The 27,958-nt window shown below is 58.4% G+C and overlaps 1 protein-coding gene across 9 annotated transcripts in view; it reads right to left on the minus strand.

Annotated features, from left to right (window-relative positions):
• The window catches only part of TRPM2 (transient receptor potential cation channel subfamily M member 2), a 57,793-nt gene that overhangs the window by 13,738 nt on the left and 16,097 nt on the right, over window positions 1-27,958 (minus strand). For all 9 annotated transcript variants that reach the window (XM_040483773.1, XM_040483772.1, XM_040483774.1 and 6 more), the window contains exons 4-21: window positions 26,220-26,388; window positions 25,526-25,706; window positions 23,363-23,529; window positions 21,887-22,067; window positions 20,895-20,956; window positions 19,630-19,830; window positions 17,886-17,988; window positions 13,928-14,049; window positions 13,394-13,747; window positions 10,966-11,103; window positions 9,509-9,638; window positions 9,176-9,321; window positions 8,588-8,700; window positions 7,425-7,638; window positions 6,616-6,734; window positions 5,973-6,105; window positions 5,391-5,562; window positions 48-231 (exon numbers count right to left, since the gene is read on the minus strand). In XM_040483773.1, coding sequence (XP_040339707.1) covers window positions 48-231; window positions 5,391-5,562; window positions 5,973-6,105; window positions 6,616-6,734; window positions 7,425-7,638; window positions 8,588-8,700; window positions 9,176-9,321; window positions 9,509-9,638; window positions 10,966-11,103; window positions 13,394-13,747; window positions 13,928-14,049; window positions 17,886-17,988; window positions 19,630-19,830; window positions 20,895-20,956; window positions 21,887-22,067; window positions 23,363-23,529; window positions 25,526-25,706; window positions 26,220-26,388 — 2,889 coding nt within the window. The remainder of the gene's footprint in view (window positions 1-47; window positions 232-5,390; window positions 5,563-5,972; window positions 6,106-6,615; window positions 6,735-7,424; window positions 7,639-8,587; window positions 8,701-9,175; window positions 9,322-9,508; window positions 9,639-10,965; window positions 11,104-13,393; window positions 13,748-13,927; window positions 14,050-17,885; window positions 17,989-19,629; window positions 19,831-20,894; window positions 20,957-21,886; window positions 22,068-23,362; window positions 23,530-25,525; window positions 25,707-26,219; window positions 26,389-27,958) is intronic.

The following is a 27,958-nucleotide window of genomic DNA, read 5'->3' on the forward strand; positions in this document are numbered from 1 at the left end:
CTCCGGGGGCGAGAAAGACCCGCCCACCGCGCTGCCCGGGCCCTCACTTGAACATGGCGATGAGGAGGTTCAGCAGCAGGATGTTGGTGAAGAGCAGGTACAGGCAGAGCAGGATGACCGTCAGCCACTCGGGGAAGGCAGGCTCGTGCCGGACGGCATCGCTCTCCGGGCACTTGGGCTTGTAGGGATCTGTGCCGTTGGGGCTGCACTGGTCCAGGCTGAAGTTCACACCTGGGGGGGGGGGGGGGCGGGCGCAGGGAACAAAGACAGCCAACGCCGAGTCACCAGAGTCCCTTGGCAATGGGCGTCCTCAAGGCCTGGACACCTGCACAACGGGGTGACCTCAGCTGTCAGCTCAGGTCCAGAGAGAGGCGTCTGTCTACCCCCAAGCGTCCTCCGCGGGCGAGGGAAGTGAGGAGCCAGACCTGTAGTCCCGCCCCAGGCACATACACCCACCCAGCACCCAGCTGTCCCCTTCAGGCCACTTCCTGGGCCCGGGGCAGGGCCGGGGGCTGGGAAGGGGGAGGGGCTGTCACCATTGAGACACAGCCCCCAACCACAGGGAGCCCACTGCCGTGGACAGAATTCAAGCGGAGTAAATGAACAACTCTCAGGAAAAGAAGGGAGGCGGGGGGGGGGGGGGGGGAATTGCGGCACAGGTAATGTACCCATACCCAGCAGGTGATTACAAACAGAAAAGTAGTCCCACGTTTGTAGAAAAGTGAAGGGCATATTCAACAAAACATATGTCCAGCTTGTACGTTAAAAAAAAAACAAACCCTCCAAGGGGCACCTGGGTGGTTCAGTTGGTTAAGCATCCAACTCTTGATTTTGGCTCAGGCCATGACCTCAGGGTTGTGGGATCAAGCCCCACGTCGGGCTCTGTACTGACAGCGTGGAGCCTGCTTGGGATGCTCTCTCTCCCTCTCTGCCCCTCCCTGCCTCAAAATAAATAAACTTAAAAAAAAAAAAAAACTCTCACGAAACACACTAAGTGGCAGTTATTAATGACGGTTAACACCCGGAAGTGGGATTATGCACATTATTCTTTATACTTACTTGGATTTGAAATTGTCAACAATGAGCATGGACTACTTTTTTAAAACTGCAAGTCAGTATCCTGCTGCCCTGCGCCCACTTGTCAGTCCCCCTACAAGAAGGTGCTATGAAAAAGAAGAAAGAGTGGTGCCTGGGTGGCTCAGTCGTTAAATGTCCAACTTTGGCTCAGGTCATGGTTTCACAGTTCATGAGTTTGAGCCCCGTGCCCAGCTCTGTGCTGACACCTCAGAGCCTGGATTCAGATTGTGTCTCCCTCTCTCTCTGCCCCTCTCTCTCTCAAAAATAAATAAGAACACTTAAAAATGTTTTTAAAAAAGAAGAGCTCAAATCAATAACATAATCTACCACTTTTTGAAAGAGAGAGAGAGTTCAAGCAAGGGAGGGGCAGAGAGAGAGAATCCCAAGGAGGCTCCACCCTATCCGCACGGAGCCCGACACAGGGCTTGATCTCGTGAACCATGAGATCATGACCTGAGCCAAAATCAAGAGTCGGCCACTTAACCGACTCAGCCACCCAGGCACCCCAGTAACACAACCTTCCACTTTAGCCAACTAAGACAAAAGAAAAGCAGACTGAACCCAGAGCAAGCAGAAGGAAGGAAATAATAAAGATCAGAATGCAAATAAGTGAAATGGAGAATACAAAAGCAATAAAGAAAATCAATAAAACCAAAATCTGGTTCTTGGAAAAGACCAACAAAACTACAGCCTTTTACCTAGACTGATCAAGGGGGAAAAAAGGTTCAAATTGCTAAAGTTATAAACGGAAGAGAGAACATCACCACCAACCCTACAGAAATAAAAAGAACTGTAAGGAAATACTACAAAATTGTGTGCTAACAAAGTAGATGGTGTAGAAAAAATGGACAAAAAGTCCTAGAAAGAGGCAAGGCACCACAGGGGACTGAGGAAGAAATGGGAAATCCAGACAGACCTGGAACAAGGAAAGAGACAGAAGTAATAATTTTAGAACTTCACACGAAGAAAAGTTCAGGCCCAGGGGGCTTCACTCGTGAATTCTCCTGAACGTTTGAAGAATTCAAACCAATCCTTCACAAAGTGTTCCAAAATAGTGAGAGGAGGAAACACTGCTAACTCGTGCTAGGAGGCCAGTGTCACCCTGATACCAACACCAGACAAAAACATTACAAGAAACGAAACCACAGACCAATGCCCTTTATGAACATAGATGCAAACATCTTCCACAAAACGCTGGCAAACTGAATCCAGCATCACATAAAGAGAGTTACACACCGTGACCGAGTGAGGTCTGTCCCAGGAGGGCAGAACCGGTTTCACATCTGAAAATCAGTTAATGAACACACCGTGTTAGTAGCATAAAGAACAAAAAATCATGCAGACATTTCAACAGGTGCAGGAAAAGCGTTTGACAGAGTCATGCCCGCTTTTATAATGAAAGCAATCAAGACACTAGGGGTGGGAGGGAGCTTCTTCGCCCGGATGAAGGACGTTTACAAAAACCCGCAGCGAACTTCGTACTTAATAGTGAGACTGAAAAAAACTCCCGCCTCTAAGATCAGGCACCACAAAGAGATGTTTGTCCTGGATACTTCTCTTCAATGTTGTACCAGAGGTTCTAGCCAGGATAATTCAGCACGAACAAGAAGTAAAAGGTATCAGGTGGGAAAGAACAAGACAAAATATCTCTATTTGCAGAAGACATGATCTCCTGCACAGCAAATCCCGGGGAATCCACTAAAAACTGGTAGTGCTAGAAAGAACTTCAGCAAGATCGACGTGTAAATACAGTGTATTTAAAAAAATTTTTAATGTTCATTTATTTTTGAGAGACAAAGACAGCGCGTAAGCGGGGGAGGGACAGAGAGAGAGGGAGACACAGAATCCAAAGCAGCTCCAGGCTCCGAGCCGTCAGCACGGAGCCCGACGCGGGGCTCGAACCCACGAACCGCGAGATCATGACCTGAGCCACCCAGGCACCCCACGTACAGCGCATTTCTATACCTCAGCAACAGACAATCCAAAAATAAAATGAATAAAGCAATTCTCTTTACAACAATATGAAAAAGAATAAAACACTTAGGAATAAACTTAACAAAAGCAGCGTAGCTTAGACCCGGAAAATTACAAAATTTTGTTGAAGGAAGTTAAAGATCTAAATAAGCAGAAAGACATCCCACGTTCACCGTCAAAGTCCTGGATGCTTTTTGGAGAAATTGAGAGGTTGATCCAAAAATGTGTGTGGACCCAAGGGACCTGGAGGCCAAAGCAATCTTGAAAAAGGAGAACAAAGTTGAAGGCCTGACACGTCCTAGTCGTAAAACTTACTACAAAGTGACACTCACCAGGCTGTGTGGTGTTAGCCCAAGAGCAGACACACAGATCAATGGAACAGAATGGAGAGTTTGTAGATAAACCCTTTCATTAATGGTCCATTGGTTTTTGACAAGGGGCCAAGACAATTCAATGGGGATTTCAACAAACTGGGTATTTGCATGCAGAAGAGTGACCCCTGCCTCACACTGTTTACAAAATTAACCTAAATAGCTCAAAGGCCAAAAGTAAGAAGTTATTCTAACTTCTAGAATAACAACACATAAATGGTCACGATCTTGGGTCAGGCAGCGGGTTCTGAGATACGACAGCAAATGGTCACGATCTTGGGTCACATAAATGGTCACGATCTTGGGTCAGGCAGCGGGTTCTGAGATACGACAGCAAATGGTCACGATCTTGGGTCACATAAATGGTCACGATCCTGGGTCAGGCAGCGGGTTCTGAGATATGACAGCAAAAGCACAAGTGACCAGAGTGACTGGGGGGGGTGGACTTCGCCAAAATTAAAACCTGGTGCTTCAAAGGACACCATCCAGAAAGGGACAAGACAGCCTGCAGCATGGTAGAACATATTTGCAAGTCAGAAGTACGAGAAGGGACTGGCATCCGTATAACTCAGGAAGAAAGAAAACAACCCACTTGAAAAATGGGCCAATGGGGCACCTGGGTGGCTCAGTCGGTTGAGCGGCCGACTTCGGCTCAGGTCATGATCTCGCGGTCCGTGAGTTCGAGCCCCGCGTCGGGCTCTGGGCTGACGGCTCAGAGCCTGGAGCCCGTTTCAGATTCTGTGTCTCCCTCTCTCTCTGCCCCTCCCCTGTTCATGCTCTGTCTCTGTCTCAAAAATAAATAAACGTTAAAAAAAAAAAAAAAGAAAGAAAAGAAAAATGGGCCAACGATAGGAGCAGACATTTCTCCAAAGAAGGCACGCGAACGGCTCCGTGAGCACACGAGCACATTTGCCATCAAGGAAATGAGACGCGTCTCGTGCCCCCTGAGATGGCCAGAAGCAAGAAAAACAACAGTGACAAGCCCGCTCGAATCTGGAGCGCTGGGCCCTGTATTGTTGCGGTGGGGACGCGAGATACGGTGCAGCTGCTGTAGAAAGCGGTGTGGCCGTTTCTCAAACTGCTAAAGACAGCACACAACCCAGCAGGAGTACATTCCACTGCCTGACCTTCATCCAAGCGGGAGGGAAACACGTCCACACAGACACGTAATTGGAAACGTCACCGTTACAACCGTTCCGAGCAATGTTACCCATAACAGCCAGAAGGCAGAAACAACTCAGGAGCTCACCGATTTACAAATGCAGAAACAAAATGTGGCCTGTCCGTGCAATGGAACATTGTTTAACAACAGCAAAGGGGGACTAAATGCTGACGCAGGCTACAATACGGCTGAGTCTTGAAAACGTCACGCTAAGACAGAGCAAGACGCAAAGACCGCACGTTGCATCATCCAGTTCATACGAGATGTCCAGCAGAGGCAGACTGTATAGAGGGAAGGCAGATTAGAGGTCGCCAACGGCTGGGGACACGGGGAGTGACTGCTAAGGGGGGTGGGTGTCTTTGGTGGGTGATGCAAATGTTCTAAAATGCGATTCCGTAAGTACGGTGAAAACCACTGAAGCACACACCTCAAACAGGTGAGCTTTTCCTATTAGGTGTTCTACCTCGATGACGCTGTCGAAAAGAAAAAACTCAGCGTACAGAAAGGATTCTCTCCATCTAGAGGAGGAGGAGGAGGGACAGGGTGGCATGTGGTGTCCGGGAGGGGTGTCAGAGCCCCAGGCCGCACCCTCGGCCCACCCTAGATCTCAGCCACGGCCCAGGCTCCCCCCACCCCGCGGGGGCCCACGCGCCGCCGGGGCCCCCGCCGCAACTAAGCATCACATGCACTGGGTCTCCTGCCACACAGGCACCCGGGGAGCCACCCCACTCCCCGCCCCTCACCTCCCAGCCTTCAGGGAGCTTTCCAGGCACCCCTGCCGGAGCCGTCAGGGACCCGTGTCCTACCGTCGATATAGGCCGGCATCTGGCCGAAGATGGTGAGGTACGACTGGTAGACGACCCCCCGGAAGATCCAGTCCACCCGGCTCTCGTTGTGGATGAGGATGGCCTGCTTGGCCACCCCGAAAGACACCACCCACACCGCCAACAGGAAGAGGAAGAAGAAGACGTCCTTCATCTGCAGAGACAGGGTGGCACCAGCTGCAGCCGCCCACCCACACGCTCCCGCTGCCCCCCATACTCAGGCTGTGTGCTCTGTGGTGGTGGGAGGAGCTGCTGTCACCCTGGACAGGGACACTTGGGGCCACAGCCCTGGCCTGCCCCCACATCCTTATAGGGTGCTGGGCATGATGTGTAGGAGGGGCTGGGTATGACTGTGACCCACGGAGGGAGTGATAGGAGCTGTAACAGGGCTCGGGAATGAGCTGTGGAGATCAGGGGAGGCTGTCTGGAAGAGGTGACATACAGGCAAAGACCTGCGATGGGCATGCTGGGGTTGGGAGCCCAAAGGCAAAGCAGGGACGTGCTTTGCTCAAGCCCTGGAGCACCCCGCTTGCAACTGGCATCCGGACCCCCTGATCCCCTTACCATCCGCTTCACGATGATGATCTTGGGCCCCAGTGTCTTACTGATGGTGAAAATGTGCATCAGCCGGAGGCAGAACATGATGAAGTCCAGAGAGAGGATGATGCGCCCGGGGTACAGCAACGCTGGTATGAGCCTGGCCCCCAGGCAGAATCAAGGACCCCTGAGCTCACCGCCCCCAGAGCCCGTCCCCAGCTGCCCGCTCACCTGACCAAGCCCACGTGTGCTCTGGAGGCCCCCGGACCCCAGAGAACTAAAAACAGGGTGTGAGCTCATGGAGCAGTGCCTCCAGGGAGGTGTTATCCGGAAAGGTCCAGAAGCCCAGCCTTGGGCAGGGGAGGTGGGCCATGCGGGCCTCTTGGGAAGCAGCATGGCTGGGCTGGTCCCTCTTGCCTCATGGAGAAAGGGACTGAGGCAGGGACACCCGTGGCCCTACTGGGCAGGGGAGTGGGCGGGGCCCCAGCAGGAGGCGGAGTCATTGGGCTGCAGGTGCGCAGCCCTCTGAGGGGGCGGGAGCTCTGGCAACTTCCCCTTTGCTCAGGGCAGATTTTGTCCCCCAGACAGACAGCAGACATGGCCAGAGGGGACGTGAGCCCGCCGGGCTGCAGCCGCAGACGGGAAGCCGCAGAGAAGACAGGCCGCTCACCTGCAGGTCAGTCCTGCTATGAACAGCAAGATGGCACCGATATCCAGTTTATTCCAGAAGTCACTGAAGTACAGGAGGGCCATCTTCATCAGCCCGAACTCGTCAGGGTCATAGAATAGCTGTGAGAGGACGAGGTTAGGGGTCTGTCTTCACCAACCTCACCAGCAGCAATGAAAACACTCCCTCCTTCCCAGAGAGTGAGGCTAGCCAGGAAGAGGACAGATTCCCACCGTCCCCAGGTACCCTGGGTCGAGGAAGAGTGGGAGAGGAGCCCAGGCAGAGGTGTTGCCAGGCGGCCCTGAGCCCACCATCCGACCCACCGCAACCCATCAGTCCACAAATGTGTGTGGCAGGGACAACCCCCTCCTGTCTGTGTGAGCCAGCTTCCCACAGGACCCCTGTCCACCTGCTTCCGCAGAAGACCCAGAGAAGCAGGACCACGGCAGCCCCGGTCCCCGGCAACTGGATGGGTGGGGCAGACGGCCCCCCTCGGGGAGGAGGTCACACCCAGCCTCCGATCTGGGGCTTTGCCCCCTGGGAGCAGGTCGGACTTCAGGAGGCGGCACAGCCAGAGGGGAAGCCAGCTGGACAGCGCCGCCTCCTGCACTTGCCTCCCGGGGAACTCTGATGCCACCCCGGACCCTGACTGCAGCGTCTATGTGCCCGGTTAGCCCGCCGTGGGCCTACGGAGAAGGTGAGCCAGCCGCGGGTTCCAGTGCCGGGGGACGCGGGTGGGGATGGGGACCAGTGGACAGGCTGCGGGGGCTGGGGACCCAAGGGAAGCGGGGAAGGGGGCTGGGCGGGCACACCTGCCGCAGCTCCTCGCACACGAGGGAGAAGAGCCAGAAGTAAATGAGGTACTCGCAGCACGAGGGTGTGGGCTGGAAGTCCACCATGAGCACGTAGGCGAACAGGCAGAGGAAGGCAAAGTAGGACAGGATGTTGAGGTGGAAGATGACCACGGGGGCATTGAAGAAGGCTCGGACCCGGGGCAGACCCGGCCCGGCCTGCAGCCTCCTCTCCCTGCAGGGCAGATGCAGACGGGAGGGGGGTGGGCTGTGAGGGGCCTGGAGCCCAAAGGACCTCCGCCTCCCCTAAGGAGCAGGGCCACCGCGCTGGTGTGTTCCTGTCACACGGCAGAGACGGGCCTGGGCACAGGGGGCATCCATGCAGCCCACGGACTCTCCACATACAGCCACATGGGGGCTCCACCACGAGGCCCCGCATGGGGAGGGCCCTGAGAGCACCTGTCTCTGGTTCCACCGGGACTGAAAATAAATATTGGGCCCAGGGATGCTCAGTGCAGGGGGGAGCTCAGTGCAGAGCCAGTGCTCAGGGCAGGTGGGTGCTCAGTGCAAGGGGGTGTTCAGGTCATGGAGGGTTCTCAGTGCTGGGGTGCTCATGGCAGGGGGGTGCTCAGTGCACGATGGGTGCTCAGTGCAGGGGGAGCTCAGTGCAGAGCCAGTGCTGAGGGCAGGGGGGTGCTCAGTGCAGGGGGAAGCTCTGTGCACGGGGGCTGCTCAGTGCAGGGGGGTGCTCAGGGCAGGGGCCAGCTCAGTGCAGGGGTGTGCTCAGTGCAGAGGGGGTGCTCATGGCAAGTGGTGCTTAGGGCAGGGGTGCTTAGGGCACGGGTGCTCAGTGCAGACAGGGTGCTCAGGGCTGTGGTGTGCTCAGTGCAGGGGGTTGCTCAGGGCAGGGAGCGTGCTCAGGGCAGGGCCAGCACTCAGTGCAGAGAGGTGCTCAGGGCAGGGCCAGTGCTCAGCCCATTTTTGGTGCTTGGCACGGTAGGTGTTCAGCACACAGAGAGACCCCTCCCCCCTTGCCTCCCGCCTGCATGCCTCTCTATCACCGTAGGACCTGGTAGCAGCCACCAAGACAGGTGTGACCTGCCCCCAGCAAGCACATTTGGGAAGGAAGGTCTGGGGCCCTGCACCCCCTCCCTCCCCCTACAGCCCAGAGGCCAGGCTGGCACCTGAAGGAGATGAGGCCGGTATAGAGCAACGGGAAGGCCAGCATACACACGATCACCCGCCAGAGCCCGTTGTCCACGCAGAGCTGGCCCCACCACACCTTGGTTAGAAAGGCCTGTGGACAGAGGAGGCAGCTTCAGGCTGGTGGGCACCCCCTGTGCCCCACCCCTGAGGGTGAACAATGTGTCTTCTCGGCACCACACGCCTGCATGCCCCAAGCACGGCACTCTGAGCCCCCAGCCACGCAGCGTGGTGGGCAGCACGGGACAGGCCCCGTCATCTTCTGGTGGAGGAAGAGGCTCGGGTGGGCAGGGCCGGGCAGTCTTTCCCGGAGGTAAGGGCTGGGGCCGCGTGGAGGACTGTAGGCTCCCAGGTAGGGGACCCCCCGCCCACTCTCTCTTAGCACCAGTTTGCTGACTTGCAAAGGGAGTGGAGAGGGTGTGTCGGTCCACAGCACAGGACCAAGGCCCAGGCCTGTCCCCGGGTCCCCGCAGCACAGGGACCCATGTGCCTCTGTGTGAGCGGGGGCTGCACCCGCACCGGCAGCACCACGGACAGCTCCTCCCGGAAGCAAGCCTGCAGCACGTCACCTGGACGCCTCCGTGAGACACGAACTTCATGTCCTTGGCCTCCAGGGCTAGCTGCAGGCAGGTGGTCTTGCCCCAGGCCTCCGACACGCGGGTGAGCAGCTTCTGAGCTCGGTCCTCATCCTTCCGGTGGCACTCGGTGAACACCCCTGGGACGAGGAAGATCGTGTCATGGCAGCAGGGTCCTAGTCCCCGACGCCGGGGCACAGCGTCAAGGAGCAGCCCCAGCCGATGAGACGGTCTGGACAGAACTGGGGGCGGAGGCCGGGGACGAGGATCCTGGGGTGACATGTGAGGAGGGGAGCCGTGGTCCAAGGCCGCCTCCTGTGGACTCACCGATGGCTCTGTGTTCATACTCGTCAGCGAGAGCCAGCATCTCCTCCAAGCTGTCCGTGTCCTCCTCCTCCTTAGACAGCTCCTTCAGGATCTTGCTGCAGGCCAAGGCCGCGGCAATGCAGTCCTGGCTCTGGGCACCAGGGAGGCCACAGTGAGAACCTGGGTGGTCCAGCCCGGGAACCCCAGACACGCTGCCCAGGGGTGATGAGAACAGAGGCCCCGCGACACGGGGGCCACTAGCTGATTACTTGTGCTCTTGTCTGTATCACTTGGGTCACCCCAGGTCTAGAGGTGAGCCTTAGCTGGTGGCCCGGGCTCCCGCACTGGCCAGTGGGAGCGGTCTGCTCGCCCACCCGGAGCGCGGACCCGATGCAGGCATGAATCTCAGCGCTCCCTGGGCATCTGGTCAACCCCCGGCATGGGGCTGAAGAAACGTGACCAGGTCCACGCGAGACCCCTCAAGGCTCTGGGCGCCCTGCCTCAGCGGCACCAGGGATGTTAAGAAAATCTCAAGAAAAGCTCTCAAAGCACTGCCTGGTCAGAAGGCAGCACTGGCCCAGGACGAGGGGCCGGTGGCAGAGCCTAGAAATCTCTGGGCCTCCCATCCACTTTGCCCCACAGAGCACGCCTGAGGCCACGGTCAGGCCCAGCTCCACCACGGACCCACCACACGCTTTGGGAGAGGGCAAAAGCCCCAGAACCACAGACCAGGTAGGAAGCCACCTATGCCACTCTGCTGGCATCACTGGGGAGGGGACCGGTTCCACAACAGCAATTTGGAAAGGCCAACACTGAGAGGTAGGGGACCTCTCTGAGAAAAAATGACACTTTGTTTTAACAAGAGAATCTGCTTGAAGTAAAGGAGAACCACGTGTGAGAGACTTGGGTCCACCACACTTGGCTTCAGGCCCCACCTGGCATGTCCTCCGTCATGACCACCAAGCTGCCCACGGACCCAGTGGCAAGGGAGCTGCTGCCCGAGGTTCTCAGGTGGCTCAGAAAGGGGCTCTTCCCCCATCTAAGTACCAGACTGTCTCTGTTGAGACCCGTAACGGTCAGTGGAAAGAGATGTAGCACCTCCGGGGATGTAACTTGCCTCCAGACTGTCTAGTGAACAGGACAGCCACAGCACAGGTGCCGACCCACCCGAACCCCCGTGTGGGCCATGGAGGGCGGCTCCTCCCAGCTGTGTGTGCCCCCTGAGCTCAGCCCCTGGACAGAACGGCAGGGGGCAGCACAGCTTCTTAAAATTCTTTCCTTGCCTGAGCCAAATTCTCTGTTCTCCACCACTGGGCACCCTGGGTCTCTTCTGGGGTCATGGACGCCCACCGCCCTCCCTCCAAGGCCACGTGCTCCTCCACCTGCCGTCGGCACTGGCTTTCTGGCCACACTCCCTGGCTGAAACCCCGTCACTAGTCCACATGTAGCCGTGTGTGCTGAGAAACAGGTCTGGTTACCTGTGCCCAGATGATTTCTGCCAGCTCCCGACGGTTCTGGATGATGGCCCAAATGAGAAGATCACGGACTGGGTCCATGGTGAAGGCCACGTGGCCTGGTGAGCGCTTGTAGAGGGACCGGAGACTCACTCCCTGCACCTGGTGAGCAGTAGACATTCAGAACCTCTCCTAGGTCCCCACTAGCTTCAGCATCCCTGGGTGTGCCTGCTGAGCATGCAGGTCCTGAGCCCAGCTCCACACCTTTCTGGAACCACTGTTCCTGGAGGGTGAGCCCTACAACCTGCATCTTCAGCAACACTTTAGATCAATCTCATGTACACTGGAGTTTTAAGACCATCACTCTGGAGACATGTGGAAACACTCAGAAAGTGGAAAACCCAGCTAAGTCCTTTGCCAACAATCGTAGCCTCATGTTACACACCAGGCACCTCTAGTCTCCTTCATCTTAGCTGACGGCATCCAGCCTTTTTCTGTGAGGTAAACTTCCAACACAGAGTCTGTTATAGATTCGTGGCAGTGAGCTCCTCAAGGGAACCTACAGTGTCGCCTGCAGAGAAGACCAACAAGGAACTGTTGCTGAACAGACAAGGATTACTTGTGAGCAGGAGGGCCCCTTGCCCCCAGACACACTCAATTTACACAGTCACATGGGAATCCAGCTTCCTGGCTGATCAGTAAGTAAACACCTACTCAGATGGTCTGGAAATAATTACCAGAGGTGAGAACAACTTCCCACATCAAGCACAAAATTCCACTCTCTTCAAGTCATTTTGTACATTTCCTAAAAGCTTATCTTTATATTTTTAAAAACTTAATCGACAAATTAAGTTATAGACACAGTTAACTGTAGCTTCCAATTTTGACCTTCTTAAAGGGCATCTTAAATACTCTGGAATTAAGAAATGCAGAACTGTGAATATACAAAACCAAGCCACAGCCACGTCTTTCTCCAGAGTCAGGCATAGCCTACCTGGGACGATGGATGAATTTGAAAACTCAAGGAAGCGGGTAATTTTCTAGCAGAAGAGGAAAACCCAAATCTAATCTTAGAGCACATAGAAAAGCTCAACAGATCAATTATCAGAAAAGAAACACAAAATCCTCAGAGCTACTACTGAAAAAGGCACTGAGCCCTGATGGACTCCTAGGAGAGCCTGCTGATCTGTAAGAACAGGGAGTTCCAGCCACATAAACTGTTCCAGAGCAAAGAAATGAGGAAGATTTCCCAGTGGTTTCCACAAGGACAACATCAAGCTGATACCAGAACCTGACAAAGACAGCCCCCAAATAAAACCACAATCAAAGCTTCAAACATTCTGATGCAAAAACCATGAAAATATCAGCAACATAATCCAGTATCATAGTAAACACATGTTACAATGCAATCAAGTTGAGATCAAAATAGGATTAAAAATGTTTTGGTAACAGAGCGCCTGGGTGGCTCAGTTGGTTAAGTGTCTGACTTTGGCTCAAGTAATGCTCTCACAGTGTATGGGTTTGAGGCCTGCGTCGGGCTCCATGCTGACAGCTCCAACCCTGGAGCCTGCTTCAGATCCTCTGTCCCCCTCTCTCTCTGCCCCTCCCCTGCTCATGCACTCTCTCTCTCTCTCTCTCTCAAAAAGAAACATTAAAAAGCTTAAAGAACTGGGAGACGGATACTTGCTAACATAAATTCAGAAGCCAGTCTCACACTTAACACCGAGATGAGTCAAGAGTCCCATCAAACACGGACGGAGACTAGAAAACAATCTCTCCCGTGCTCCTGTGTGGCAGTGCACATGCTGGGCACCTCACAGCGATGTGGCGGAATCTTGCTGACCTGACCACGTGAAAATCCAATTTCACCTGGTGGCCAGGAGGGGGGGTACAAGGCACGAAGGAGATCATTTCCCCTGCATAACCTTGTGTACTGTCTGAAATTTTTAGAAAGGGAGAATAATGGATGAAAACATGTCCCCAAAGTTCATACATTGAAGCCCCAGCTCCTACAGTGACCGTATTTGGAGGTGGTTAAGGTTGAATGAGGTCATAGGTTGTGGCCCTGATCTGATGGGACCTGTGTCCCTGTAAGAAGGGGAAGGGACACTGTTGCTCTCCGTATCTCTCTGCCTGCACGCCGAGCGAAGACCACGTGAGGACGTGGCAGGAAGGCGGCTGTCCTCAAGCCAGAAAGAGAGGCCCCCCTAGAAACCGGCCCCACGATGCCTCGAGGCCAGACTTCAGCCTCCAGACCGTGAGGGACTAAATATCTCGTTTAAGCTGCCCGGTCTGTGGTATTTTTTCATAGGGGCCCTGGCAGACTACAATGGAGCATATTTCTTTCCCAATAAAAATAAAGGACAATTTCTTTTAAAAAGAAGCCCTAAGGACACAGCAGCGGCCCAGCACACGGGCCAAGTGGGGCTGGGGCCACGTCACCAGCACGCACGTTTAGCTTGAGGTTCGGCACGGGAAGCAGGAGCCGCGGCCGGTCGCCGGTCCGGGGCCGGGGGTACAGCGGCTGCGTGAAGTCCCCCAGCAGCTCCCGGAGCACCTGAGCCACGTGGTGCATCTGCACACGGGGGGCGGGGGGCGTGCAGACCGGCCGCTCCGGCTCCTCGGCCAGCACCTTCTGAAGCTTGCTGTGGAACAGGCAGGAGGGGTCCAGGTTCTGGTACAGGTAGAGCAGGGTGTCCCACGTGACGAACTCCTTCAGCCGCACCCCGTTCTCCAGGAAGAGCTTCACGAATTCGGGCTTGTTGGAGATGAGGGCGGCCGTCATCACGGGGTGCAGCTCTGAAGGCTGAGAGAGAGCACCGTGGGGGGCAGGCCTCGCACACCCTGATGGCGAGGCCGCTGGAGACGGGACTGCCGTTGTCTCCGCCGGGGGAAGGGCTGGGGTCGGGCAGAGGCCCCCCTCCGGGGCCTGGCCTTGCTCCCGGGGGCCAACAAGGCCCTCCACGGGGCAGCCCAGGAGCCCTACCTTCCACTGCCGCTCGTCGGTGAAGATCTCGCTCCGGGCGATGTCCACGCGGTTCCACGCCACCGCTAACTTCAGCTGGTGGTCCCAGTTCTCGTGGCCAAAGTGGTCGTGGCTCCGAGAGGCTGCAGGTAAGAGCACTCGTGTCAGGAGGCTTCCGTCTGGGTCTCAGAGCCACTTCCCTGCCATCTGATAATGTCACACAGGGAGGGATTTGTCACCAAGCGCGGTGTCTCCGTGTGCCCAGTGGCGGAATCCCCCCCACGCACACACCTTTGTGAAAAGCACGTTTCCTTTCAGTGCTGGAATCGGGGAATCTCCGGGTTTCGGCCTCACTCTGGCTCGTCCCCGCCCCCACCTCCTGGTCAAGCCCCTTGGCCCCAGCGCTTGCAGAAGACACGGGTGTCTGAAAGGCAGGCGTGTTCGCACGAACCCTCGGAAGTCACCACTGCATATCCCGGCAGTTTCCTTTCTCACCTTGACTGCAGAACCACCGCCCCACCCAGGCTCTACAGCGGCTTTCCCAACTGCTTCCTGCTCTCCCTGGCGGGTTTCACACCTTAAAGCATGGGCTGCTATTTGGGGAAGTGAAAAGGGAACTTGGACCCTCGCCTGACACCACACACAAGACCCAAGCTGAGATGTGCCCCAGACACCTACACGTAAAGGCGGTGCCTGCAGACTTTCCGCGGCGAAACACGAGACAAGATCTGCAGCCGCAGAGCAGCTAAAGATTTCCTGGGGTGCGAAGGACACGGACCAGACAGGACAAAACGGACAGATGAAACTCCAGTAAAATGTAAGCCTTCTGCTCGTCAAAGACAACTTGAAGGAACTCGGAAGGCGAGCCAGGAACCAAGAGAAAACCTCCCCGGGGCATCTCTCTAACAAAGGATGCGTATCAGAGTATTTCAAGAGCTCCTGCAACTCGAAACTGAGAAGACAAACCACCAAACAAACATGGACAGACGATCTGAAAGGCACGTCCCCCGGATGCTAACTCACAGCCAACAAGCCCGGGAAGAGACGTGCCGTGTCACGGGCCATCAGAGAGACGCAGATCCAAACCACCCCGAGCTGTCACTTCACACCCACTAGGACGGCTTCAGTTTAAAACGCTGACCCCAGGGGCGCCTGGGTGGCGCAGTCGGTTGAGCGTCCGACTTCAGCCAGGTCACGATCTCGCGGTCCGTGAGTTCGAGCCCCGCGTCGGGCTCTGGGGTGATGGCTCGGAGCCTGGAGCCTGCTTCCAATTCTGTGTCTCCCTCTCTCTCTGCCCCTCCCCCATTCATACTTTGTCTCTCTCTGTCCCAAAAATAAATAAAAAACGTTGAAAAAAAAAAATTAAAAAAAAAAAAAAAGAAAAAAAAAAAAAAAAACGCTGACCCTGCCAAGCGCCGGTGAGGACGCAGAAAAAGCTAGAGCCCACGTCCACGGCTGGCAACGAGGGGAGGCGGTGCCATCTTGTTGGAAAACAGTTGGGCGGTTTCTTATAAACGTGCCCGTGCCACAGAGAACCATAATTCCACTCCCCGAGATGCGGACCCGAGAGAAACGGGAACAAACTGCCGCTTTTATCGGAGCCCCACACCGGAGGCGGTCTTCGGGTCCAGAGACAGGCGGGTGGAGAAGCGAGCTCACCCTAACCTTTGCACAGTGAAATAACACTCAGCAGTAGAAAGGAACAGAGCTCTGACACACGCCCACGCGGAAGAATCTCAAACGTGCTGCTCTGAGCCGACGCAAGACACAAAAGAACACCGGGTGTATGATTCCATTTCTGTGAGTTTCTAGCACAGGCAAAACCGTCTCCAAGGACAGAAAGCAGACAGATGGTTACCCAAGGCACACAGAAGCACAAGGGAGCTCTGGGGGGTGGGGGGAGCTGTCCTGTATCTGGATTGCATCAGTACGCAGGGTACGCACCTGCTCAAATGCATCCGGCAGTAAACCCAGGATGGGGGACGTCACCTTCTTTAAACCGTAACCTCGATAAAGTTGATTTTTAAACGGGGTTGTCATTGGGGTGCCCGGGTGGCTCAGTCGGTTAAGCATCCGACTCTTGGTTTTGGCTCAGGTCATGATCCCGCGGTTCACGAGTTGAAGCCCCATCAGGCTCTGAGCTGACAGCACACAGCCTGCTTGGGATTCTCTCTCTCTCCTTTTCTCTCTGCCCCTGCTGCTCGCTCCCTCTCTCTCCCTCCCTCTCTGTCTCTCTCTCAAAATAAATAAACCTTTAAAGGGGATTGTTATTTTAAAAAAAATTTTTTTTTCAACGTTTATTTATTTTTGGGACAGAGAGAGACAGAGCATGAACGGGGGAGGGGCAGAGAGAGAGGGAGACACAGACTCGGAAACAGGCTCCAGGCTCTGAGCCGTCAGCCCAGAGCCCGACGCGGGGCTCGAACCCACGGACCGCGAGATCGTGACCTGGCTGAAGCCGGACGCTTAACCGACTGTGCCACCCAGGCGCCCCTCAAGGGGATTGTTATTGAAAAACCATATACATATTTCTATTGTTTTCATATATTGCACACATAATAAAGAGAGAGCCACTTTCTCCCAGAGGCCCACCGCCTCTCCCCTGAACAACCAATTACATTGTGTCGACTTCCAGAAATAAATATGCCCTCGTTCTCCCCCAGGACCTGCCCCGCCCCCGGCACACGTGGGAGGCACCGTGACTTTTGGCCGACGTCCACACCTGTGTAACCACCGCCACGAACAAGAAATGAAACATTCCCACAGCCCAGAGGCCCGCACGGCCTCCCCGCTCAGCTCCCCCCGCGCCCAGGAGAAACCACGATTCACAGCATTATCTTCACTTGCTCTTGAACTCGGAGAACAGACGCTGGGCTCCGTCCTGGCCGTGAGCAGGGGTCCCGCCGCCCGCCCCCCCCCCCCCCCCCCCCGCCTGGCGCTGTGCAGGGATGCCCCCGCTCAGGGCCGCAGGCCCCTCGTCACCACCTCCCAGACGTGGCAGCCTGGCATTCTCTCTTCCTGCTCCGTGGTCCCTTCACGGAAGAAGGCAAGGAGGGGACAGACGCTCTCACTGCCCCGTCTGTGAACAGGAGGGCCGAGTGCCTCGAGCGGACACTGTCGAACCCCTGTGGTCACGTGGATCTTCACAGCGGCTTCCCGGCCTTCGGGGTCCTTGGTGGCGGGGGCTGCACGGGCCACGGTGGCATCCCAACTCCTGCGCAGCTGCTCTGAGTCTATTCAACCGGCTCTTCCTGGTTCTTCTGTCTCCCCGGACGGGGGTCCTCAAATGAGAGCCCCGGTCCAGGTTTTAACCGTCTCACTGGCTCTGTGAGGTTTTACGTGCCATCCCGAGTCCTTCTGTCAGGAGGAGGCCACGGAACAAGCCCAGGTTTGCCCCCCTCTCCTGGCAAAGCTTCCTGCCGCCCTGCTCCGCCTGGGCCGCGTCCCTCGGGGGTGAGGAGCCAGCATGATGGCTTCCTGGCGTGGGGACGTCGTTCATAGCGGGAGGGGCAGGAGCACCTGCCGTCCCCCAGAATCGGAGGGAGAGGGGAGTGTGGGGCGGAGGGCAGGCCAGGGGCTGGCCCAGGGGCGGCCGCCGCGGGAGCTCTATCGCCCAGGAGGGGCCGTGGGAGCGCCGGCACATGAGCAAGCACGCAGGTCGGCAGCAGGCCTCCCAAGGCCTTCTTCCTTCCCCGACACTGTACGGGCGGCTGCGATGCCGCGGAGGGACCACTCGTGCGGCTGCACTCGGGCTCCGCTGAGGAAGGTAAGTCGGAGAAAGGAGCCCGAACCCCCAGGCCCGGCTGCGGGCCCCCACCTGCCCGGCGGGGCTGTGACCTGGGCCCCGACCTGGCCCACCCCCGGCTGCCCTCTGACCGGTGCCTCTGACTCAGGGGTGGCTCTTTTGGTGCCTCCAAGCTCGGGGCCCCGGGCACCTCCCCTCCGCTTCTCCCTCCGCCCCACCTTGCCCGACCCTCACCTTTCAGCAAGGCCTGCAGGATGGCCACGTCCACGTCCTGCTGGCCATCCTTGCCTTCCCGGAAGATGGTCAGCAGCTGCCGCCTCCGCACAATGTCTTGGATCTGCAACCGACACGGCCCAGGTGAGGTTTGGGGTGACGAGCGGCCGCCCGCCTCCTCGAGGGGCGCCCGCAGAATCGAGGCCCCGGACACACAGCCAGAGCCCCGGCACGAGGCCACCACCTCGCCTCCCCACGGTGAAGACGAAGATGTGTAAGGACCAGATACACCACGTGTGCGAGAGGTCTGCCGGGAGGAAACACACCCAAGCGTAAGGGCTTCCACCCGCCACGGGACTGTCTGCAGAACGCCCGACACTGCTGAACTTGAGACTCCTCCCCCGCTTCCTCAACTTGCCTGCCCGCCCACCCCCAGAGCCCCCAGTCTCTCTTCCAATGTTTGTGGTGACGTTCTAGAAAATCCTTGAAATCTGGTGGCTGGCTAAATAGCGTCAGGCTTAGGAAGGAAGGAGGAAGGAAGGAAGGAAGAGAGGGAGGGAGGGGGAGGGGAAGGAAGAAAGAAGGGAGGAAGGGAGGGGGGGAGGGAGGGGGGGAGGGGAGGAGAAGGGAAGGGGGAGGGGAGGAGGGGACGGGAGGGGAGGGGAGGGGAGGGGAGGGGAGGGGAGGGAAGGAAGGAAGGAAGGAAGGAAGGAAGGAAGGAAGGAAGGAAGGAAGTAGGGAGGAAGGAGGACGGATGGGGCGCATAATGAAAGGGAAAAGGCCAAACGCAATGTGGTAGAGTCTGATTTGGATCCCGGGACGGAGAAAGGACATTAGCAGACCGACGTCAAAAGCAACAGTGCAAGCTTTGGCTCGTCTCTCAGTTCTGACCGCAGCTCTGCGGGATGTGACCCTCGGGACGGGCTGGGTAACGGTTGGCCAGAAGCGCTCTACTACCTTTGCAACCATTCTACAGACCTAAAATTACCCCAGAACCAAAGGGCGAGAGAGAACCAGCAGGACACCTGAAATGAGGGCCGTGCCCGGTCCTCACGAGGAGGTCCTGATGACCTGAGGCGCCCTGCTTCCAGGCAGTATAACCAGCCTGCCCCCGGGGACTGGGTCTCCCAAACACCCCGGAGACCGGGGCTGGGGTCCCCCGGAACGCTCACCGGACCTGCGAATCCTCAGGATGGGCTCACACCTGCCGACGCCTCTGGCTGAGGGGCGCGCAGACACCCCACGGCCCCCAGGAGCCGCGCTCAGGCCCCTGTGGCCTCACGGTCCCCCTGCCCCCCTGCCTTGCCAGGGCTCAAACGCCCCCATTAATCTGCCCGGGCGGCCCGGGGCTCACCAGGCTTGGAGGCTGCGCCAGATCCCGTGGCCGTCACCCGGCAGCCCTGCACCGCCTGAAGCTCGCCCTCTACCCCTCTGCCCTGCGCTGGGCTCAACAGCCGCCTCCTGCCCCCCGGCCCAGGCAGTCCTCGCTCCCAAACAGCTGTGCTGTCAGCCCCGTCCATTCCCCAGTCCAGCCTGCAGTTCTGGGGACAGAGGTTCAAGACATGCCCTCCCCCTGGGCAGGACAACGTACTGCCTCAGTTGAGGGCTTTCCGTCCACCCTGGGCCCCCGCCTGGCACAAAGCCCCCCCGCTCCTCCAAGATCACATCCATGCGCGCTCCAGGCCCGCGGGGTCTCTGTTTCTAGGCCCTGGTCCTGATTCCAGGCTAAGGGCGTCTGGGAGCCAGCAGGTGTCCGTGTCCCTACCTTCTTGGTCCATTCCGCAATCCTGCTCTCAGTGAGGGTCTCAAACACCTCCTGGAAGAACACACTCAGCTTCTGCTGGATCCGGGAGATGGTGACCTCAGATATGGGCAGGCCGGCCACCTGGGCGATGACGTCGGCCACGCGGCCCGAGCCCTCCACCACCACGCAGGGGGTGCCGTTGGTGATGGCGTTATAGATGGTCTGAAACGCAGGGGCCCACGGTGAGCCCCGGGGCCCGAGTGCCCGCCCGGCTCTGACCCCTGAACCACGGGCAGCTCAGCGTCAAGGCCACGGGGCTACTGAGAAATGAAGCGAAAACACTGAGTCTGGCAGCCTCCGCTGCTGGGGGCGAAAGGCGCTAATCCTGACACAGGGGCGTCCACCTGACAGACCGGCTCCTTCAGGCCTACTGCTCAGGTGGACCGTGGCCACCGGAACGGGAGCCCTACAGCGTTTCGGCCCACGGGTGTGTGGGTGAGGGAGCCATGCCCGGGGGACCGTGCTGCCGGCTTGTGGTTTCGCTCCCTCGTTAAGGCCCAGGGTGAGACCAGGGCCACACGAGGAGACCCCTGGACACCCGGCACGAGGTCAACTTCAGGAAGGGACTCGGACCCCCGCGGGAAGGACACCCTCCACATGAGCGGGCACCGTGCTCTGGGCGTGAGGAAGCGGGGCCTCCATGCAGAGAACCCCGCGTGCGGAGGGGACAGGGGACCAGATGCATTCCTGTCCCCCAGGGACTGGGTCTGAAACGGGGGAGCTCTCCTGCCATTCCTAAGCACGAACACACATTTCCTCCAGTCCCATAAATGCAATGTCCTTGCTCCTGCCCCAAACCTGCAGGCTGTAAGAGCATCATGTGTCCCTGCGATCAGCCTTCCTCCATCAAGGAGATTGTGTTAAAACCACCAAGGAACCTGCTTTACATCTAGCTGCTGGTCCCATGGGGCTGGGGTGCCCGAGGGCCGGCCCTTCGAGAACTGTGCAGAGTGGCCACCCTGGGGTCCTGCAAGAAGGTGCCGTGCGGGTCCCCCTGCGGCCCCTCCTACTGGTCAGCCACCCAGGCCCGGAGCCAGTGTCCCCCCCACCCCGCAGCAGGGTACCTCCTCGAAGGCTGCCTTCCCACCCACAGTCACCACTCTTTCTCCTTGCCCCTCCCCCTTGCCGACGACCCCGCTGGGGTGCCGGTCACGGGGCTCTGGGCCAGAGCGCCCCCCCGCAGCAGGGTTGCACCTCAGATCCCCACCCCACAGGCCAGTACTCACGTGCAGTGTGCCGGGTCCCCCCTCCAGCACCACACAGACTATGGGGATCTTGATGGCCACTCCTAGGACGAAGCATGAACCCCGAATTAGGGATGCGGGGGCCCAGACCCTCCCCCTGGGGCCCTCTTGCCCACCTCCCGCCAGCTCCAGAGGCATCGATGGAGACGGGCAGTTGGTACTGAGTGGTTTTCAAAGGCTGACGCTCGGCCGTCAGTGGACGATCTGCCTGTTCTACGTAATGAGAGCAAATTCGAGCCCTGAGATGGCTCGTCCACCTTCTACTTCTGTTCCCTTTCTGGGGGTGCAGGCGAAGGCAGGACTGTCTGCCTCAGAGGCCACCCCGACCAGCCTGCTTTCCTCGGCATGCCTTTCGTGGAGCCTCAAATCTGCGCACGCCAAGCGGGTGGGCTTTAGGCACCACATACATGGCAGGGGAGCACAGCGTCGGGACCTCCATCCTCTGTCCCGTCGCTCAGCCCTCGCCCTGAGCCCCCCGATCCGTCCCGGCAGCCAGGGCACCTGCAAAGACTTCAGAAATCTCTCCGGGGCAACAAACGTCCCCCCACGTGCCGCCTTGGTGTCTCCGGCCCCACACCCCCACCTAGGCTCTCTGGGACACAGCGGGGCTCTCACGCGGTCCCCGGGCCGGCAGCCTCAGCCTCACCTGAGCACGGAGAAAAGCAAGTTCTCCCCGCACGCCGGGGACTCTGACGTGCAATGAAGCTTGAACACCATGGCTCTGAAGAGGCCCGCCCAACCTGGCACAGAGCTAGGACCTGCTGCTATTCCGGTCCCTTCTCCGCCCCTCACATCCTATGCATTTGCCCTTCCCGTGTCCTGGAACCTGGCCCATCTCACCCACGAGGGAAGACACGTCAGGGCCGAGTTATGCACGTTGCTATTTCCAGACTGACCCGTGCTTGCGGTGTAGAGTGACTACCGGTGGACTACGTATGACCTGAGGGACAGCAGACACATGGGGGCTCCCTCACCTCCTCTTTCCTTTGTCTGCTCTGATATGAACTTCTCCAGCCTCGTCCTCAGGGGAATCTCGACCCCGTAGCGGCCGTGGGTCCCGTCGTCCACAAGGATGAAATGGGAGTGGTTACTGTCCAGGCAGGTCAGGTGCCCTTGGCCTTCCTCGTCCATGACGTACTCGGCAGGAAAGCCGCCCTGGGGACGGCCGGAGAGAGTCAGACACAGACAGACAGAGAGTTCTGCATCTTGAATGCCAGAAATGGGGGCCTAGTAGGCTGGAAAGTGACCCCCAAAGATACGAAGTCCTCATTCCTGGAAGCTGTGAACGTTCCCTCATTTGGAAAAAGAGCCCCTATAGATTTAAGTTAAGGATCGTAACACGGGGAAGATTTATCCTGAAGTATCCGGGTGGGTCCTATATGTCTCCACAGCGACCTTCCGAGAGGGAGGCAGAGGGAGATTTGACCGCAACAGGAGGAGAGCCCAGTGACCGTGAAGGCAGAGATCGGGGCAATGTGGCCACGGCCGGGGAAAGCCAGCGGCCACCGGAAGGCAAGGACCGGCTGCCCCCCCGCCGGCCTCCGGAGGAAGCAGGGCCCAGCCGCACCGGGATCCAGGCCAGGCGAGGCGGATCCGGAGCCCTGGCTCCGAAGGGGAGAGAACACATTTCTGTGGCTCTGAGCCACCAGGTGCGCGATCGTCTGTTACAGCGGCTGCGGGAAACCGGAACAGATCTGACAATCAGGAAGTGGAGCGTTGCCATAAGAAACACGCACAAATGTGAGATGGCCTTGGAACCGGGCAACGGGCGGAGACCGGAAGGACGCTGGGGACACGAGGGACAACGTCCGAGGGGCCTTGAACAGACTGCGGTAGGAGCACAGGTGCAAGGGCACGCCTGGTGACGCCAGACGGGAGTGGGGGGCGGGCAGAGCGAGCTTCGACCGTCTTCGACGTGCCGGCAGAGCGTCCGTAGCTCTGGACACTGAGGAGCCGCCAGCCAAGGCCCAGAAGGAAATGAGGACCGCGGATCAAAAACCGGAGGGAAGGGGGGGCGCCTGGGTGGCTCGGTAATGACTACCAGAACCAGAGCACCGTGGCGCCTGGGCTCAGGGCTCCTGTGAGGGCCGGGTTCACAGGGTTCAGAGGTCAGGCTTTGGGATCAGAACGCGACACTCTGGCCGCGCAGAGGCGGCCACGCCCCTGCTTTCTGCTAAGTTGTTTCTGTGTTTCTAAGACCCGTGGTGGCTCTTACGTAGACCCATCCTGTAATCACAAGGGGGTCCAGCCACGTCAGCCGCTCACCCTGGCCATCAGGGTCTGTGGTGCGGCTGGGCGTGAGCCCCGGTCTCCTGCACCCCTGTCCAGGCTCCTCCCTCCGTGCTGCATTTACCCTGGTGCCCAGGCAGCGGCCCGTCCACTGCAGACCCAGGGGGCTCTACACGTCACCCCCTCTGACGCCACCCACCAGGAGAGGTGGCCGAGCTCACCGAGGGGTGGATCAGGTCTTCACGGTTGTGCACGGTGCCCCACGTGGCCACTCCGACGGTGACGACTTCTCCTTCGTTGTGGCTGCTGCTCAGCGTGAAGTCACGCACCGCCTCGCCCACCTGTTTCATCACACCCGTGTGGGAGCCGCCGGTGATGATCCAGGCCCCTGGGGACAGGACCGGAGCTGTGCACCCTCCACGCACACGCCTGATGCCCGCGGCCCCGTGTGCTTCGGACGCCCACTGTCCTTCCTCTGCAGGGCCCGGCTCAGGGGGCTTTCAAACTCGTCATCAGGTGTAAGTCTCGGGACCAAGACCACGGAGGAAGCGGCCACAGCGCGATTCTGCCTTCACGGAGCAGCTCTGGGGGCCGAGGGTTCCCACCTTGCTCAGGGAGGTGGTGCGGCCGGGAGCGGGGACTGTGGGCCTCTCCCCCCACCCCGCCCCCCACCCCCCGCCTGCTGCTGCTTCCCTGTCCTGCACTCGGAACGCAAGTGTCTGAATTCTTCTACTCCAAGTCATAAACGTCCCTTCTTCTCCTCAGCTCTCGGGGCCTGAGTGTGGCAGACTGTACCCCTGCTCCTGGCCACTTGTCTTGCCACACTGCCCACTGCCATGTGACCTGCAGGGGCCCTGATAGGGCACACACTTCCCAGCCCTGTGTGACCTGACCAGGGGATCTGCTCAGGGCATCGCACGCGGGAAGCACCGTGACCAGGGGACCCGCCTGGGGCATCGCATTTGGGTAGCACCATGACCAAGGGACCCTCTTGGGGCATCACATGTGGGGAGCATCATAACCAGGGGACCCACTCTGGGCATCACATGCGGGCAGCACCGTGACGGGGGGACCCGCTCGGGGCATCGCACTCAGGCAGCACCGTGACCGGGGGACCCGCTCGGGGCATCGCACTAGGGGAGCACCATGACCGGGGGACCCGCTCGGGGCATCGCGTGCAGGGAGCACCGTGAACACCAGGTCTGGGAGCCCTGAATCTGCACCGGCCATCTTTGCTGCACCTTGCCCACCAGGAGAAAGCAGGTCCCTAGTGCGCTCTGCTCCTCCAGCCCGTGTCCGGATGAGAGGAGACACGGGGTAGACGTGCAGCTGCCTCCTCGGAAAAGGGGTGAAGTTCTCTATCGTTCGGGCTGCCTGCTACCGGGGCAGTGCCGGCCACGGCACACCACCCGGTGCCTAGAAACCAGCTGTGCGTGGTGCTGCCGTAAGGAACCATCTAAAACGTGTGGCCCTGGCTCTGGGGCTGGGAGGTGACAGCAAGGACTTTGCTATCGAACCCTAAAAAGACAACTGTCAAGACGAGGTAAAACCGTCACCTGTGATTACCTGGGGGACAGGTGAGCACCTAATGGGCTCACTGCGAAGGTCACGAGCGTGCCTGGGGGATGGTCGGCTGCATTTAACCAAATCCCACGTGCTGCGGAAGCCCCAAGAGACACGGGCCAGTGAGACCCTGACCGAGCCTCTGTTTCAGGGCAAAGACCAAACGGAGAGCGCGGCCCTCACGTGCTGCTAAAACCAGATTCCTTAAAGCCAGCGTCCTCTGGGTGGCCCAGTCTCATCTGGACCAGAATCCTTGCTCTCCTGCCCTTAACCAACCCGGCGTAGCCGCCTTGGAGACCACGGGCAGCACGGCTGCTTCTCCGGCGTCACTTTGAGGGAGCACCCGGGGCTGCCTGCGTGGAGCTCACGCAGCCTGGGGCCTTGCCCTGTGCTCACTGGGGGTGCACCCCTGGGGGGCACGGGACCCCAAGGCAGTCACGTCATGTGTAAAGATGGACACCGTTGTCCCCCCCTTCCCAGATGTGAACAGACGGGTTAGGTAACAGGGGTTTGGTTTGCGGAGACCCTCCCCGAAGGCCCCACGGTGAACACGACCGCCTCCAGCCTCCTCCGCCTCCCGCCGTTACCTCGCGGCTAAACGAGGCCTCCCGTGGGGGCAGAGCAGGGAGTCCCTCTCGGGAGCTGGCTGGAGCCCTGTCTGCCCCACGAGCACGCCCAGCGGCAGCCGCCGTGGGCCGGCGAGGGCTGGGGAGTCTGACTGGGCCGGGCACGGCCTGGGTGGCCCCCGAGGACCCCCCTAGTCCCAACAGCCGTGGTGCTGCCTGCTCAGCCCGCCCATGGCTCCAGCCCCCGAGGGCTACCTGTGGTCTGGGCCACCTTGACCAGGCCTCTTCGGAAGACGCTCTTCAGCCTGGGCTTCATGTTGAAGTCCTTGGCCCCGCCTGTCACCGAGATGAGGAGGTTGGGGACGTCCAGGCCCCAATACTGGGTCATCAGGTGGTAGATCACGCTGGGGGGTGTGTCCTGGGAGAGGCGAACGTACTGCAGGGAAGTGACAGGGCGGCAGGGGGGAACCCCGTGTCAGCGGGGGGCCCAGCCCAGCCCTAGAGATGGCAGGGCAGCTGTGGGCACCCCCCCACCAGCCCGCCCGAGAGCCCAGCCAGGTGGGCAGACGCCCTCCACCCTGGGTCTAGATCCAGTGAGCAGAAGCGGCCGCGCCTAAGCAGGACACGGATCGAGAGGAAGGGGGAAGGGGCAAAGGCCCAGCGGGACAACAGGCCGCCCTGGGAAGACCAGCCCCATCTTCCAGCCCCCTCCGCCCAGCCTGCACTCACGGCACCCCTCTGACCCCCGCCTCTCTGCTGTGGGACGCACCCGCCCTGCTTTGTGGTGACCGAGAACCCCGAGGGCACCCTTGGGTCTCCCGTGAGCCTCGTGAAGCCCCGCCCACCCCATCCCTAGTGCTGGCAAGGCTCGAGGCCTCTCCGGAGGCGCCTCAGGTCATGGAAGGGTGACGCGAGTCACAGCGAGAGCAGCGGAGGGGTGGAGACCAACCTTCCCCACCTTCTGGCCCAGGCCCGTGAAAACAATGTCACCAAAGGCGTCCGTTGGCATCTCCTGGACATGCTTTTTTGGGTCCCAATCCTTGCCCTGCCAAGTGTGGGGCCTGGTAGCCTCCTCCAAGTGCTGCTGGCGCGTGTAGCCGCACTCGCACACCACCTTCCTGCAAAGACCACACGGTCACGGTCGGCAGAGGGAAGGAGGTGCCCCGTGCCCCCCGCGGGGGGTGTCAGCAGGGGCCCAGCAGAGCATCAGGACCCCACCCCCCGCTGTGAGGAGGAGCCGTGTCAGTGAAAGCCCAGCGGGGAGCTGAGGCTCCCACCCCTTCCCACCGAGCGTCAACCCGGGCTGAGAGGGGCTTGGACTCCCATCGCCACGTGGCGGTAATGAGGCAGGGCCCCCCTCCCCCACAGACACGTCATAGGGCACCTGCTAAACCACAGGATGCAGTCTCATAACATAATACCCCAAAGGTCAAGGTTTCAGACTGAACATCACCATCACACCAGGAACCAGGAAAATCTCCACCGGAATGAGAAAAGACACCAGCCACCAAGGCCAAGGTGACGCTGTTGTTAGAATCATCTGACAAGGACGTTAAGGCAGCTACCATAAAACTGCTTTACCAAGGAATCACGAGCACACTTGGAAAAAAGGAAAATGTATAAAGTCTCAGCGAAGAAATGGAAGACATATCAAAGGGAAATTTAAAAACTGAAAAGAATGCACTAACGAACCAAAATCTTTTCAAAACTCAGTGGATGGACTCAGCCACAGAATGAAGGTGGCAGAGGAAAGAATCCGTGAACTTGAACACAGAGCATAGCAATGACCCACCATGAACACCAGAGAGAAACAGACCTAAATGAACAAGGACGTGAAGAGCCTCTGAGCCTCAGAGCTGTGAAGGAAGCGGGAGCAGGCACGTCACAGAGTCCCCAAGGGAAGAGGGAGAGGGGGCGGGGCCGAGGGGATGGGGGCGGGGCCGGAAACGCATGTAAAGAAATTGTGACCAGCCATGATGAGCACTGAGTTAGGTACAGAAGTGGCTGTATTGCACACCTGAAACCAATCTAACACTGTATGCTGATTACACTGGAATTAAAATTAAAAACTTAATAAAAAATTATGGCCCAATGGGAGCTTTCCTAGGAATGCGAGGTTGGATTATCACTTAAAAACCAATCAAAAGGGGCGCCTGGGTGGCTCAGTCGGTTAAGCGGCCGACTTCAGCTCAGGTCATCATCTCGCGGTCCGTGAGTTCGAGCCACGTGTCGGGCTCTGGGCTGATGGCTCAGAGCCTGGAGCCTGCTTCCGATTCTGTGTCTCCCTCTCTCTCTGCCCCTCCCCCATTCATGCTCTGTCTCTCTCTGTCTCTCTCTGTCTCAAAAATAAATAAAACGTTAAAAAAATTTTTTTTTAAAAACCAATCAACATAGTTTATCATATTAGCAGAATAAGGGAGAAAAGCCACCTGATCGTTTGCTTGGATGCATAGTGTTTTATCAAATTCAACACCCAGTTGTAATAACAACTGTCAGCAAAGCAAGAACAGAGGGGAACTTCCTCAACCTGGTACAAAAGCATCTGTGAAAATCCTACTGCTGACATCATACTCGAGGATAAAAGGCTGAACCCTTCATCACTAAGATTGGGAACAAGACGATGCTGTCCACCCTCAGCACTGCTATTCAGCATGGCACTAGAGGTCCTAGCTAATGGGGTGGTGGAAA

The sequence above is a fragment of the Herpailurus yagouaroundi genome, unplaced genomic scaffold (genome assembly GCF_014898765.1).
Source record: "Herpailurus yagouaroundi ecotype Mexico unplaced genomic scaffold, PumYag 162, whole genome shotgun sequence".
NCBI classification, from domain to species: domain Eukaryota; kingdom Metazoa; phylum Chordata; class Mammalia; order Carnivora; family Felidae; genus Herpailurus; species Herpailurus yagouaroundi.